The sequence below is a fragment of the Aspergillus saccharolyticus genome (assembly GCF_003184585.1).
Source record: "Aspergillus saccharolyticus JOP 1030-1 unplaced genomic scaffold BP01scaffold_12, whole genome shotgun sequence".
Classification (NCBI taxonomy): domain Eukaryota; kingdom Fungi; phylum Ascomycota; class Eurotiomycetes; order Eurotiales; family Aspergillaceae; genus Aspergillus; species Aspergillus saccharolyticus.
This window is the reverse complement of record NW_020290622.1, coordinates 123,888-138,780: the sequence shown is the minus strand read 5'-3', so window position 1 is coordinate 138,780 and position 14,893 is coordinate 123,888. Positions and strand designations below refer to the sequence as shown.

The window sequence follows — 14,893 nt, the reverse complement described above, 5'->3', positions numbered from 1 at the left end:
TAGGTAGTACTCCGTACTCCATGTAACTACTCTTAGTGAGGAATGCCTTACATGAAATTCCCCAAAGAACCAAGTTAAGTTGTTGACTCGACCAATGCTGGCCGGGGAAGGTTGGAAAAAATGGTGGGAACGTCATGGGCCCAACAACCCTCCATTGAAACCAGGCCGCACCGCTAGTTGTGGTTTTCCCGATCCCGATCCACTCCCCAGTCTGTTGTAATACCAATACCACATTCAACCTTGTATGTAGAACATACTCTGAGTAGACAAACCACTCAACTCAACTCTACATTGCCTTCCGGGCAATTGAATTAATTTATTCAACTCCATCCCCATTCTCTGCTTCATCTTCTTTCCCTTCTTCTCGCACTGCTCCTCCTCTGAGATCTCTTCCCCAATTGAAAGCCGGTCCGGCCTCTCTCCCACTTCATCCTCCCTCTATATTCAACCTCCTCTTCTCCCTCGCCCTCTCTACATTCATCCATCCATCCATCCATACATACATACATACATACGATATACATACATACATCTATTTAGTTACTGTAAGTTCCGTTCCGGACCCAGACACTGGTTTCCCTCCCACCTTCGATTCCCCATTATTTTTTTTTTGTTTTGCCTCCAGAAGTGCCAACTACTCCTCCCGACCATTTTTCTCCTCCTTCCACTGGCGCAATCGCGCATATTCGGCTTTTCCCCTTCTTTCCCTCCCAATTCTTCTCAGCCTGTTTGCTGAAAAGCTGACTCGATTTGCTCACCCTGACTCAGCTTCCAGGACATCGCAAATAACTACCTAGTCCTTCTTCCTTCTTCCTTCCTTCCTCCCGCCCCCAAATTCTCCACTCTAAAAAGAACGGTGAGGGCGTTCTTCTTGACAGCAATTCCCGCCAGTCGCGCCTCCCTTCCATCGCCCTCTCCTCTCCTCGCAGGCCGGTCAATTCGTGCGCCCCTGTCTCTACCGATTTCACAGGTGTCCTCTTCTCCCCCGCTACCGTTTAATTCTTCTCTTTGGTGTACTTTGTTTGCAGTTCCATTGCATGGGACTCTTATAATACCTAATCCTCAATCTCCTGCATCATGAGCGCCAACGGTGCTGTCAACGGCCACGCTGGCTCCAGAGCCGCCAGCCTTCCCTCACATTTCATCGGTGGTAACCACCTCGACGCTGCCCCTCCCAGTGCGGTCCGGGATTTTGTGGCCAAACATGAGGGTCACTCCGTCATCAGCTCGGTGAGTTATCCCGATCCCTGTGCAAAGTGCGGGGAGATGAGGGGTGTTTTCCGGAATCTTGTAATCACTAACCCACAAACCCTTGCCAGGTGCTGATCGCCAACAACGGTATCGCGGCCGTCAAGGAGATTCGTTCCGTCCGGAAATGGGCCTACGAGACGTTCGGCAACGAGCGGGCCATCCAGTTCACAGTCATGGCCACCCCCGAAGATCTGCGGGCAAACGCAGACTACATTCGCATGGCCGACCAATATGTCGAGGTATGTGCGCACCGGCGGCGGAATTTTAGCTCCCGCGGGATGATTCACTCACAGCTCGCCGAATGTAGGTTCCCGGAGGTACGAATAACAATAACTACGCCAACGTCGACTTGATTGTCGATGTCGCGGAGCGCATGGACGTCCACGCCGTCTGGGCCGGTTGGGGTCACGCCTCTGAGAACCCCCGTCTTCCCGAATCGCTCGCCGCCTCTCCCAAGAAGATCATCTTCATTGGTCCCCCCGCCTCGGCGATGCGCTCGCTGGGTGACAAAATTTCCTCGACCATCGTCGCACAGCATGCTGGTGTCCCCTGTATCCCATGGTCTGGAACCGGGGTTGACCAGGTCCGAGTCGACGAGCACGGGATCGTCACCGTCGACGACGAGATCTACAAGCAAGGTTGCACCTTCTCGCCGGAAGAGGGTCTGCAGAAGGCCAAGGAAATCGGCTTCCCTGTCATGATCAAGGCATCCGAAGGTGGTGGTGGTAAGGGTATCCGTAAGGTCGATAACGAGGAGGACTTTGTCAGTCTGTACAACGCTGCCGCCAATGAGATCCCCGGTTCCCCGATCTTCATCATGAAGCTCGCCGGTAACGCCCGTCACTTGGAAGTCCAGCTGTTGGCTGATCAGTACGGCAACAACATCTCTCTCTTCGGCCGTGATTGTTCCGTCCAGCGTCGTCACCAGAAGATTATTGAGGAGGCGCCCGTCACTATCGCCAAGCCCATCACCTTCCAGGCCATGGAGCGTGCTGCGGTCAGCCTGGGTCGTCTGGTCGGTTACGTGTCCGCCGGTACCGTCGAGTACCTGTACTCCCACGCCGACGACAAGTTCTACTTCTTGGAGCTGAACCCTCGTCTCCAGGTCGAGCACCCTACCACTGAGATGGTGTCCGGGGTCAACCTGCCCGCCGCCCAGCTGCAGATTGCCATGGGTATCCCCCTCCACCGCATCCGTGATATCCGTCTGCTCTACGGTGTGGATCCCAACACCTCCGGCGAGATTGACTTCGACTTCTCCAGCGAGGAGAGCTTCAAGACCCAGCGCCGTCCCCAGCCCAAGGGTCACACCACTGCGTGCCGTATCACCTCGGAGGATCCCGGCGAGGGTTTCAAGCCTTCCAGCGGTACCATGCACGAGCTGAACTTCCGGAGTTCTTCCAACGTCTGGGGTTACTTCTCCGTCGGTACTTCCGGTGGTATTCACAGCTTCTCCGACAGTCAGTTCGGTCACATCTTCGCCTACGGTGAGAACCGTCAGGCGTCGCGGAAGCACATGGTTATTGCCCTGAAAGAACTGAGCATCCGTGGTGATTTCCGTACCACCGTCGAGTATCTGATCAAGCTGCTGGAAACTCCTGCGTTCGAGGATAACACCATCACCACCGGATGGCTCGATCAGCTGATTTCCAACAAGCTGACCGCGGAGCGTCCGGACCCCATCGTCGCCGTTCTGTGTGGTGCCGTGACCAAGGCCCACCAGGCCAGCGAGGCCGGTGTGGAGGAGTACCGCAAGGGCTTGGAAAAGGGTCAGGTGCCTTCCAAGGATGTCCTGAAGACCGTCTTCCCCGTCGACTTCATCTACGAGGGTATGCGCTACAAGTTCACCGCCACCCGCGCTGGTGTTGACAGCTACCATCTCTTCATCAATGGCTCCAAGTGCTCGGTCGGGGTTCGTGCGCTCGCGGACGGTGGTCTCTTGGTTCTCCTGAACGGACGCAGTCACAACGTCTACTGGAAGGAGGAACCCGCCGCCACCCGTCTCAGCGTAGACGGCAAGACGTGCTTGCTCGAGCAGGAGAACGACCCCACTCAGCTCCGTACCCCCTCCCCCGGTAAGCTCGTCAAGTTCACCGTCGAGAACGGTGAGCACGTCCGGGCTGGCCAAGCCTTCGCTGAAGTTGAGGTCATGAAGATGTACATGCCCCTCATCGCCCAGGAGGATGGTATCGTCCAGCTCATCAAGCAGCCCGGAGCTACTCTGGAGGCTGGCGATATCCTGGGTATCCTCGCGCTCGATGACCCATCTCGCGTCAAGCATGCTCAGCCTTTCACTGGTCAGCTGCCCGATCTCGGTCCTCCCCAGGTCGTCGGTAACAAGCCTCCTCAGCGGTTCTTCTTGTTGCACAGCATTCTCGAGAACATCCTGAAGGGTTACGACAACTCGGTGATCATGAACACCACTCTGAAGGAGTTGGTTGATGTCCTCCGCAACCCCGATCTTCCCTACGGCGAGTGGATGGCCCAGTCTTCCGCCCTGCACTCTCGTATGCCCCAGAAGCTCGATGGCCAGCTGGAGTACGTTGTTGATCGTGCTCGCGCCCGCAAGGCCGAGTTCCCTGCCAAGCAGCTGCAGAAGACCATCCAGAAGTTCATTGAGGAGAACGTCAACCCGGCCGATGCTGAGATCCTCAGAACCACTCTCTCGCCTCTGCTCCACGTCATCAACAAGTACATGGATGGCCTCAAGGTTCACGAGTTCAATGTTTTCATTGGACTTCTGGAGCAGTACTACGAGGTGGAGAAGCTGTTCGCCGGCCGCAACTTCCGTGATGAGGACGCCATCCTGAAGCTCCGTGAGGAGAACAAGGAGGATATTTCCAGCGTTGTCCAGACTGTACTTTCCCACAGCCGCATTGGCACCAAGAACAATCTTGTTCTTGCTATCTTGGCCATGTACCGTCCTAACCAGCCCGGTGTTGGCAATGTTGCCAAGTACTTCAAGCCCATCCTCAAGAAGCTGACTGAGCTTGAGTCCCGTTCTGCTGCCAAGGTCACTCTGAAGGCTCGTGAGCTTCTGATTCAGTGCGCCCTTCCTTCTTTGGAGGAGCGTCTGTCTCAGATGGAGCTCATTCTTCGCTCCTCTGTTGTCGAGTCCCGCTACGGCGAGACTGGCTGGGACCACCGTGAGCCCGACTTCTCTGTCCTGAAGGAGGTTGTCGACTCCAAGTACACCGTCTTCGACGTGCTGCCCCGCTTCTTCGTGCATCAGGACGCTTGGGTTACCCTGGCTGCTCTCGAGGTGTACGTGCGCCGTGCTTACCGTGCCTACACCGTCAAGGCTATTCAGTACACCCAGGCGGGCGAGCCTCCCCTTCTGTCTTGGGACTTCACCCTTGGCAAGCTTGGTCAACCTGAGTTCGGTTCGCTCTCCACCACCGATCCCTCCACTCCCAGCACCCCGACTGCGGAGATGAACCCCTTCAAGCGGATCAACTCCATCAGCGATATGTCTTACCTTGTTGGTGACGGCAGCGAGCCCATGAGAAAGGGTGTTATCTTCCCTGTGCAGTACCTGGAGGACGCCGCCGAGTATCTTCCTCGTGCCTTGGAAGCCTTCCCCCGGGCCGGCTCCAAGGCTAAGAGACCTAGCGACAACGGCCTACTCGCCAACCTCGAGGGCAAGCGTCGTCCTACCCCGCGCATTGAGACTGATGGCGAGCTGAACAATGTTTTGAACATCGCTATCCGTGATGTGGAGGACTTGGACGACAACCAGATTGTCGCCCAGGCTAACGAGTTGCTTGCCGACTTGAAGGAGGAGCTGCTTGCTCGCCGCGTCCGCCGTGTCACTTTCATCTGTGGCAAGAACGGCATCTATCCCGGTTACTTCACTTTCCGTGGTCCCGCCTACGAGGAGGACGAGAGTATCCGTCACAATGAGCCTGCCTTGGCCTTCCAGCTTGAACTCGGACGTCTGTCCAAGTTCAAGATCAAGCCTGTCTTCACCGAGAACCGCAACCTCCACATCTACGAGGCCTACGGCAAGGGTCCCGAGAACGACAAGGCCGTTGACAAGCGCTACTTCGTTCGTGCTGTTGTGCGTCCCGGCCGCCTGCGGGATGACATCCCCACCGCGGAGTACTTGATCTCCGAGGCTGACCGTCTGATGAACGATATCTTGGATGCCCTGGAGATCATTGGCAACAACAATTCCGACTTGAACCACATCTTCATCAACTTCTCGCCCGTCTTCAACCTCCAGCCCAAGGATGTCGAGCAGGCCTTGAACGGCTTCTTGGAGCGCTTCGGTCGCCGCCTCTGGAGACTGCGTGTTACTGGGGCTGAGATTCGCATTCTCTGCACTGACCCGGCCACCGGTGTTCCCTTCCCTCTGCGTGTGATCATCACCAACACTTTCGGTTTCATCATTCAGGTTGAGCTCTACATTGAGAAGAAGTCTGAGAAGGGTGAGTGGATTTTCCACAGCATTGACGGCGGTAGCAACAAGCTCGGATCCATGCACTTGCGCCCTGTGTCCACTCCCTACCCCACCAAGGAATGGCTTCAGCCCAAGCGTTACAAGGCCCACCTTATGGGTACTCAGTACGTCTATGACTTCCCTGAGCTCTTCAGACAGGCCTTCCAGAACAGCTGGACCAAGGCTGTCGAGCAGATCCCCTCCCTGGCCGAGCAGCGTCCTCCTGTTGGTGAATGCATTGACTACAGCGAGCTTGTGCTGGATGACACCGACAATCTGGTCGAGATCTCCCGCGGCCCTGGTACCAACACTCATGGTATGGTTGGTTGGATTGTCACTGCTCGCACTCCCGAGTATCCTCGTGGCAGACGCTTCATCATTGTTGCCAACGACATCACCTTCCAGATTGGTTCGTTCGGTCCCCTTGAGGACAAGTTCTTCCACAAGTGTACCGAGCTGGCCCGCAAGCTTGGCATCCCGCGCATCTACCTGTCTGCCAACTCTGGTGCTCGCATCGGTATGGCTGACGAGCTCATTCCTTACTTCTCCGTCGCTTGGAACGACGCCAGCAAGCCCGAGGCGGGTTTCAAGTACCTCTACTTCACCCCCGAGGTCAAGGCCAAGCTGGATGCCAGCGGCAAGAAGGAGGTTATCACTGAGCTTATCACCGACGAGGGTGAGGAGCGTCACAAGATCACTACCATCATCGGTGCCAAGGATGGCCTGGGTGTTGAGTGTCTGAAGGGCTCTGGTCTCATTGCCGGTGCCACGTCCAAGGCCTACGAGGATATCTTCACCATCACCCTTGTCACCTGCCGTTCCGTCGGTATTGGAGCTTACCTCGTCCGTCTCGGACAGAGAGCTATCCAGGTTGAGGGTCAGCCCATCATCCTCACTGGTGCGCCCGCCATCAACAAGCTGCTGGGCAGAGAGGTCTACACCTCCAACCTTCAGCTTGGTGGTACCCAGATCATGTACAAGAACGGTGTGTCTCACATGACTGCTACTGACGACTTTGAGGGTGTGCAGAAGATTGTGGAGTGGATGTCTTTCGTCCCGGACAGAAAGGGTGCTCCCATCCCCATCCGCCCCTGGTTCGATACTTGGGATCGTGATGTGGACTACTACCCTCCCAACAAGCAGCCCTATGATCCCCGCTGGCTCATTGCCGGTAAGCAGGACGACGAGGGTTTCCTCCCTGGTCTGTTCGACGCCGGTTCCTTCGAGGAAGCTCTCGGTGGCTGGGCTCGTACCGTGGTGGTGGGTCGTGCCAGACTTGGTGGTATCCCCATGGGTGTCATCGCTGTTGAGACTCGCTCCGTCGAGAACGTTACTCCTGCCGACCCTGCCAACCCTGACTCCATGGAGATGATCAGCACTGAGGCTGGTGGTGTCTGGTACCCCAACTCGGCCTTCAAGACCGCCCAGGCCCTCCGTGACTTCAACAACGGTGAGCAGCTGCCTGTGATGATCTTGGCCAACTGGAGAGGTTTCTCTGGTGGTCAGCGTGACATGTACAACGAGGTTCTCAAGTACGGTTCCTACATCGTCGATGCCCTCGTCAAGTACGAGCAGCCCATCTTCATCTACATCCCGCCTTACGGTGAGCTTCGTGGTGGATCTTGGGTCGTCGTCGATCCCACTATCAACCCCGACCAAATGGAGATGTACGCTGACGAGGAGGCCCGTGGTGGTGTTCTCGAGCCCGAGGGTATCGTCAACATCAAGTACCGCCGCGACAAGCAGCTGGACACCATGGCTCGTCTGGATCCTACTTACGGCGAGCTTCGTCGCTCCCTTGAGGACGCCACCCTCAGCAAGGAGCAGCTCTCTGAAATCAAGGCCAAGATGGCTGCCCGCGAGGAGCAGCTTCTGCCTGTCTACCTGCAGATTGCTCTGCAATTTGCTGATCTCCACGATCGCGCCGGACGTATGCAGGCCAAGAACACCATTCGTCAGGCCCTCACCTGGAAGAACGCTCGTCGCTTCTTCTACTGGCGTCTCCGCCGCAGACTCAGCGAGGAGCTCATCGTCAAGCGCATGGTCACTGCTGCTCCTTCCCCTGCTGCTCGCGACGGCACTGTGGCCATTCCTGCCGCTGCCGACTCTAGCGCCCCTGCCCCAACCGAGTCCGCCCGCGCGGTGCACCTCCGCACCCTGCACGGCTGGACTGGCCTCCTGGACGACGAGCTGGAGCACGACGATCGTCGCGTGGCCATGTGGTATGAGGAGAACAAGAAGGCCATCCAGACCAAGGTCGACTCTCTCAAGACCGAGAGCGTCGCTACCGAGGTTGCTCAGTTGTTGATCAACAACAAGGAGGGCGGTCTCAAGGGTGTTCAGCAAGTTCTGAGCGTGCTTCCTGTTGAAGAGAAGGAGGCTGTCCTTAAGTTCTTGGCTTCCAACTAAAGAGCGTTCTTTCTTAGTTCACTTTCGTTGAACCATTTTATATAAAGGTCGGGGTCATTCCCATACAGGATTCATACAGGAGGGGCTTTTTATCTTTGGTGTTGTTATGTCAAGGCAGCAGGGTACACGGTCTGGCTTTGCCGGTTTGTTTTTATGTTTTATCGACGATGGGTGATGACGGTGCATATACCACCCGGTTATGTTTATGTCCCGGTTTAGGTCACTGTCCAGCATGTGTTTCTGTATCTTGTATTTAGCATATTTTTCTCTCAATTCATTGTTCTGAACCAACTTGGTTTTTCTTTGGAATTGTAGCGGTGTAGGTGTCTTTGACCTTGTTCTGTACTGCGGATATCGACTCAGGCTTAGCCGCGATTATCACTGCTTTGGCTCACCAGCCCTGGGGCGTGGGACCATCAAGCACAAGAGTCCATATGCTCAAATGATATAGTAGAAGTCAGTAGTCTCTGGTTCTATGTCTTGTCGAATGCATGTTCCAGAACGGGTCATAACTGAGAACATGGGATCACGACTGCTTGGTTGATTGAGGATGTTGGGGTTGCTGTGATGAAGACTTGTAGTAGTAGTAGTAGTAGTAGTAGTAGTAGTAGTAGTAGTAGTAGTAGTCTTGATGAACCAACTTGGAAGACTCGAATCAAAACCCAGAGCCGCTTTGACTACTTCATTCGCCCAGCCGATCACGATGAACCACACCCACACACACAGACCACTTTGCTCAGCCCGGCCAACGGGACCACGAGCCAGGGTCTATAGCATTAAAGAGAATGCGTCGAGAATGGCAGGAGGGCTGTTTTTACATACAGTACAGACCACGGTAGCCCCAGACCCCGGGAGTTCCGTAGGGTCCCACTGTCGTGGGTCTGTGGCTTTTACTGTATACGTACCTACTGTATGGAGTGTGTAGTGTCAGTCAGGGTAGACCCACCAGCCGTAGTTAACCGCTTGGGTCCGCAGCAGCAGCAGCAGCCGCCAGACAGCCGGCACGCACTATCATCATCATCTTCCAACTCGCGAGTATCACCCTGTTCGTAAGACTTCGCCGTCGAGGTCATACTGCGTCTATCCTCCAAGCAAAAGGAGGGAAGTCCAGGTACGGAGTAGAAAAGTATAGCAGTCAATTGACCTATATAAAACTACGTATCTAACTACTATGTTGCCTAGGTCCACATCATTCTCCCTCCCGGCATGATGCAAGTCAACCCCCGCCGCCGAATCAAATCTGGCATTCATTCACCACCTTCTGCATCATCCCCTCCAAGACTCTATCAAGTGCACGGTGATATTCGGGTCGGACTAGTATGTACTTCCGCGTTTGGTTGAAGACCGCCCGGATGGTAGTCTTGGTCTCTTGGGGGGCTGTTCAGAACACGCGATACGACCAAGGCCCCATCTATTCAAATGGGACGAGCTGTGGAGTTGGTAAGTTAGACTGGCGCCAGGCTGCCTAATGAAGCTGTTTGCGACGCGTCAGAGCACGCATCTCACAACACAATCGTGGTCGGGATCTAGCCATGGAAGCAATAGTCATACTGTAGTCACAGTAAATAGGTGGTGCAGCCGCATCATGGTTCGAATCATTTTCACACTACCAGTGATGCGTCGTAGAGTATCATATATATATATATATGTGTGTGTGTGCATGTGTATGTATGTCTTAGATCGAGACAAAAGTCCACCAGCTGTACTACTAGATCCCGAACGGAAGGAGACAGGCAATCACTCCGGACTAAACCCCCACAGCCAAGCGCAAGCACAGATATGCCACCTTCAGACCCATCCGGAGTAATACTTTCCCCCCTCTTGAGTTTTCAGAACCGCAGTTCTCCGACCAGCAGCTATAGAACGGTCTTTGGGGGTAGGTGTCTGCAATGGCACGGAGACCGCGCGCCGACTAACATAGGAGCAGCAACAAGCAGGGTTTTGCCGCGCTGATCCCCCGGAAAATTGACCCTTTTTGTCTCTTCTGGAAAGTGATTCAATTCTGGGAAGACGATAAAGGAGAACTAAAATCCTCCAAATTCACGGCTAACGTATCTGAGCTCAGGTGCGGCGGGCTTTTGCCCAAGGGTCAACAACTAACCGATTTTAAGGTCTGCTCTAGATAAGTGAGAAACTTGGGTATGATGTCCGTGTACGGACTCCGCTAGGGGGTTTCTATTCTACGGGCGTGTGATTGAGACTAGAACAAATATATCACTACCTCTGGATTTGATGCATTGCGAGGCTAATTATTTACCATTCGTGTGGTGTGGATTGTATAGATTTAAGAGAGAGGACCATATTTCCCGACACGCCCGTGCCGCACGCACACATTTTGCGGCACAATACCAGAGCAGGCTTATGTCTATGCTTGTGCTTTGAGTATGACTGTAAAAGTAGTTGTGGTGACCAATTTCGCTTGGTCAGGACAGTCCCGCAGACGGGGGCATGGAGGCAAAGGTATCAAAGAGATTAGATAAACAGACACACAGGTGGCAGGACACATGGCCAGCAAGAAGGAAAAAAAAAAAAAGTACAGCAAGTGCAAATGGGGTATTATATTCTTTGAATCCACTCGTTTCGGGTCATCAGATGGTGTCATGTGGAGTAGGTGGGGGTAGTATGGGTATAATGGTGAGAGTGTGTCATTCTGGGTGTGTCAAAAAAGGTCAGAATGAGAAAGTAGGTAAGGGAGAAGTAGGAAAGGATGAAGAGAAAGTTCAGGCGAGTTGTCTTTCGAGACTCCGTGGTGGAGACAGAATAGGCGCCGCCATCCCTCCGTAAGGATTTGAAGCTGCCGTTGCTGCTTCATGGAGACTGCGACTGGAGTGGACGGGGCCTCTTCCGGGCGGGTGGTGGCCTTGGGGGTCTAAACGCAGGTGTCCAAAGTCAACGCCGAGCTGGTCAGGAACAGGAGGTGGAGCATTGTAGCGTGCATTGGGAGCCACCGGGTGGTGATGATGGTGATAATGGTCAGGCCCCGGAGTCGGTTGGGGCAAGCTGTACGAGATCGCTCCGTCGCGGTTGTTGCCCGGGAGAGAGATGTAGGTCGCATTGAGGGTGCGAGCGATATCCTCCAGCAGAATCTCCATTGGGGCGATGTAGGCCGTATGGCTCTTTTCCGACCAGGCGAGAACGTGTCCGCATACGCGCCCGGTGTGTTTTTCGAAGACCCATGCGCCTGAGTCGCCGGGGACTATACGAGCAACGAGTTAGTGACTTGACTCGGGCGGATTGTGCAGCCGACAAACTCACTTACCTCCAAAACTCCCATCCACGCAGAAGCTGATTGAAAATGTCTGGCGCCCGTGCAATTTCACCAGCGTCATTGCCCTGGAGATCTGGCCCGTTTGGAGGCCGCTGGTTCGACCGCAGCAATGGACCTTGAGGCCACCGAGGTCTTCGAGTCGAGCAATGTTGTTGAGATGGATGGCTTCGGGCGGACCATGAACACCGTGCCTCTGGTGGTAAGGATTTGGACGCGATGTCCGGTCAAATACAACGTTACGAACATCTATGCGATTATCGTTGATTTTTATCAACGCCCAATCGATCTCATGTCTAAGCCCTTTGCGAGTCCACCGTCGGACGCCCGAAGAGGCATGAACGAATCCGAAAGCGTGAGACGCCAAGTGTTCATCGTCGCGATCTTCCAGAGACGGGAAGAAGTTCTCGTCGACATCATCGATCGCAGGTTGCGTGACAAACAACAGTGGCTCGTCGCCGGGTTCGACGCCCGATGTGTCTCCAACTGACGCTGCGTCCTCGTCGTCGTACGCATCATCTGCGTTTGGATCATCCTCGTCGGACGAGTATCCTTCAGAGAGATCAAAGTCGTCGTAAGCTTCGTCAAGGCTGTGTGAAACTGATTGATCGTCGTCGTCCTCGTCTTCCGAAACCTCAAGCTCAAGGTCCGAACCGACATCTGATCGAGTGTCGTCACGCCAAGAATACATGAACTGCGCACCCTGCGGAGCGATCTCCTGTCGGGGCCAGTTCCCCGCAGAGCGCAAAGGGCCACCATCATCAGGGTCATCTTCGTCCTCTTGATCACTAGGTGACTCCAGCATGTGGTGCACCGTCATGCCATATGGCATACCATCTACCATGATGGCCCCGCCATAGGTGACGGGTGGCAGGTGCTCCTCATTCATAAATGCGCCTATCGATGCACCGCAAAGGGGCCGCTCCTGATAACAAGGATTTGGGTCTTGCTGAGCATATGCAGGCGAGTCAGAAGTATCAGGTCCGGTTCTTGCCGGCTTGCGGCGCTTTTTGCGGGGCACTTTGGATCGCTGAACATCACCTCGGAGCACAATAAGGTCCCAATCATCGCTGTCGAGAACAAAGTACTTTTTGAGTGCCGCCCTGACTTTCTTAGTGCTGGCACAAGTGACGCAGATTGTGGTTCTGGCATTGTCCGCTGACTCGCCGGTCATCATGAGCGTCACACTGCAAGACTCGGTCGAGTCCTTCAAAATCTTCTGCAGAAGCTTCCTCAATCGTGGAAGCATGTGAAAGTTCCAACTATTCAGATGATCCTGGGGAATCTCGATATTGGACAATTTTTTGAAAGTTCGTTTCCGTACTCTCCGGTCATCCAAGGATGATTGATCTCGCACCTGTCTGATTTCCGAAGTAGGGAGCGGCGCATATGAGGCTTTGTATGCCGCCAGGTTGTTCGCGGTCGAGCTATACTCTTGCACGGGCTCTTGTGCGGCAGCCGGGCCTAGGCCGGGAACGAGAGCAAGGGGAAGGTAATCATCTAGCTCTTCGGCCTCAGGGGCAGAGAACATGTCCATCCTGCAGCAAGACCACATGATCTTGCACATCGTATAGAGGAAGTTCATCGAGAAGGAGAAGATGCTGTCTGGAGCCGACAGATCCAGGACGGGGTAATGGAACGTCTGCGGTACTCGAAGCGCCAGATCATCAAACGGCTGGGTGGAGAGGTGGAAGTTCGGTGCATCAAGGCAAAGCTGTACCACATGAAGATATGCACTACCACATTTGGGCGCCAATTTCTGCAAGTAAACGCTTTCGATGCGCTGTTTGAAGATGGAATTGTTGTATTTCATCTTCCAGATGCGGCTGATGGGATTCCATAGACCGATTTCCAATAACACTAATCCGAGTGAATAGAGATCGTATGCCCAGGCCGCGTCGTCACTAGTCGATCTCTTGTCGTCAGGATGGCGATACATGCTGGAGGACAACGGCTCCGAAGACGGGCCACTGCTTGAGATATGGGAAAACGAGGTCAGGTAGGGACGGCGCAGATTTTCAGTAAGTCCTACTTCGTGGCTTTTTGAGGTAGTCAGACCAGGGAAGATGAGGACATTGCTACTGTTGATATTTCCGTGGACGAGGTTCTGGCTTCGCAATTGCAGGACCGCCATCAAGAGATCGTACGCCAAGCGGAACCTGGTTTCCAAGTTGGGCACCTGGTAGTCATCGCCCGCTTGGAACATCGAAACCAGAGTTCTTGGCTTCAAGCCGTTCAGAAGATCGGTAGGATTTTGTAGAAAAGGGAAGTAATCGACTGGCATCTGGTAGATGAACGCATAACGAGAATTGGGCATGTCGACATAATAGCCCAAGAACTTCATCAAGCCTAGATGGGAGACCCGAGCATTTTGGGCGAGTTGCTCGAGAGTTTGATGTACGTGATCTAAGCGCTTCGCCTCCGGAGAAGTACCAGGCCCAGAAGCTTCGAGCATCATGGGAGTGTACTCAACCAGAATCGTGACCGACGAGTCTTTCGTCCCTTGCAAGAATGGCGATGCTGATGTCGGCATGCGCCCGACCGCTCGGGAGTTGGTGGAAGCAGCAACCTGCTCGTACGGTGGAGGATTGTTGTCATGAGAGACGCCGGCAAGCTGCAGCTTAGTACGATCAATGACATACTTCTTCAAAGATGAAGAAGCCTTCTCCGAAGACAGCTTATCGAACTTTCCTTGCAAGGTGGATGATGGCGAATAGTCAAAAGGCTCTTGCTGGTTCATATACGCTTGCTTACTATCGAAAGAAGCTCCGTGATATGCTTTGGTGTCGAGAAGGGAATAGTCAGTGGGCGCCGCGGGCCGAGATCGGCCTTTAGCGGCGATTTGACCACCGGCTGCCATATTGGCGTTCATGTCTCGTCGCGAGCGCGAGAGGTCATAGAGAGTATCGATACAGCCGGTCAGGTCGACGAGCAAGGTCTTAGAGCGAGTAATCTCCTCGCTCGTCCAATGGGACCTGACTGGCAGGTTGTCGAGACTGCTCTTCGTCGCATCCGTCTTACTATGACCTTTGGGTGGAAGATCGGAGGCGGCGTCGCCATGCTGGAGCCGTTCCGCCTCATTGAGAAGCTCCTGAATGGATGACATAACACTCGCTACCACATCACTGTAGCCCGCTTGGGTCAATGACTCGTCGATGTCGTTGGGCTGGGCGGCACTGGCATCGCTCCAATCCAAGCCCCAGGCCAGCAACCTGTCTCTCTGCGTCTTGAAGTCGCGGTGCAAGTTGATCAGTTCGGGATCATCAACAGCGTGGGAAGCCGTGGTCACACTCTCGCAGGAGGTTTTAGTATCTGTGTACATTTTGGTGAGACGGCGTTGGAGGTAGGCGTCTCCATGATGGCGAAGAACGGACATCTTGGCACGCAGAGTCCGGGATTAAGGTGAAAGAAGGTAAGCGGGGAACTATAACCTCACAGCATTGCAGAGTGAGTGGGGGACAGAGGCGGCGAACGCAATGATCGGCTATTGGCGACGCATGACCCGGAGGAAATTGTAGTCGATGTGT

At 54.4% G+C, this 14,893-nt stretch overlaps 2 protein-coding genes across 2 annotated transcripts; one reads left to right on the top strand and one right to left on the bottom strand.

The window, feature by feature from the left end:
- The first annotated feature begins 594 nt into the window (after positions 1 to 594).
- BP01DRAFT_391239 (acetyl-CoA carboxylase ACC1) lies at positions 595 to 8,390 on the top strand. Its single transcript, XM_025578065.1, has 3 exons — positions 595 to 1,230; positions 1,320 to 1,490; positions 1,559 to 8,390. The coding sequence occupies exons 1-3, from the start codon at positions 1,078 to 1,080 to the stop codon at positions 8,099 to 8,101; spliced, it is 6,867 nt and encodes a 2,288-aa protein (XP_025431849.1). The 5' UTR covers positions 595 to 1,077; the 3' UTR covers positions 8,102 to 8,390.
- Positions 8,391 to 10,324: 1,934 nt separating this feature from the next.
- Positions 10,325 to 14,742, bottom strand: BP01DRAFT_317668 (uncharacterized protein; the record flags this gene model as incomplete). The annotated part of the gene is made up of 2 exons (XM_025572614.1): positions 10,325 to 11,297; positions 11,361 to 14,742. 2 exons carry the CDS (start codon positions 14,740 to 14,742, stop codon positions 10,822 to 10,824), a joined length of 3,858 nt encoding a protein of 1,285 aa, XP_025431848.1. The 3' UTR covers positions 10,325 to 10,821.
- Between the last annotated feature and the right edge of the window lie 151 nt (positions 14,743 to 14,893).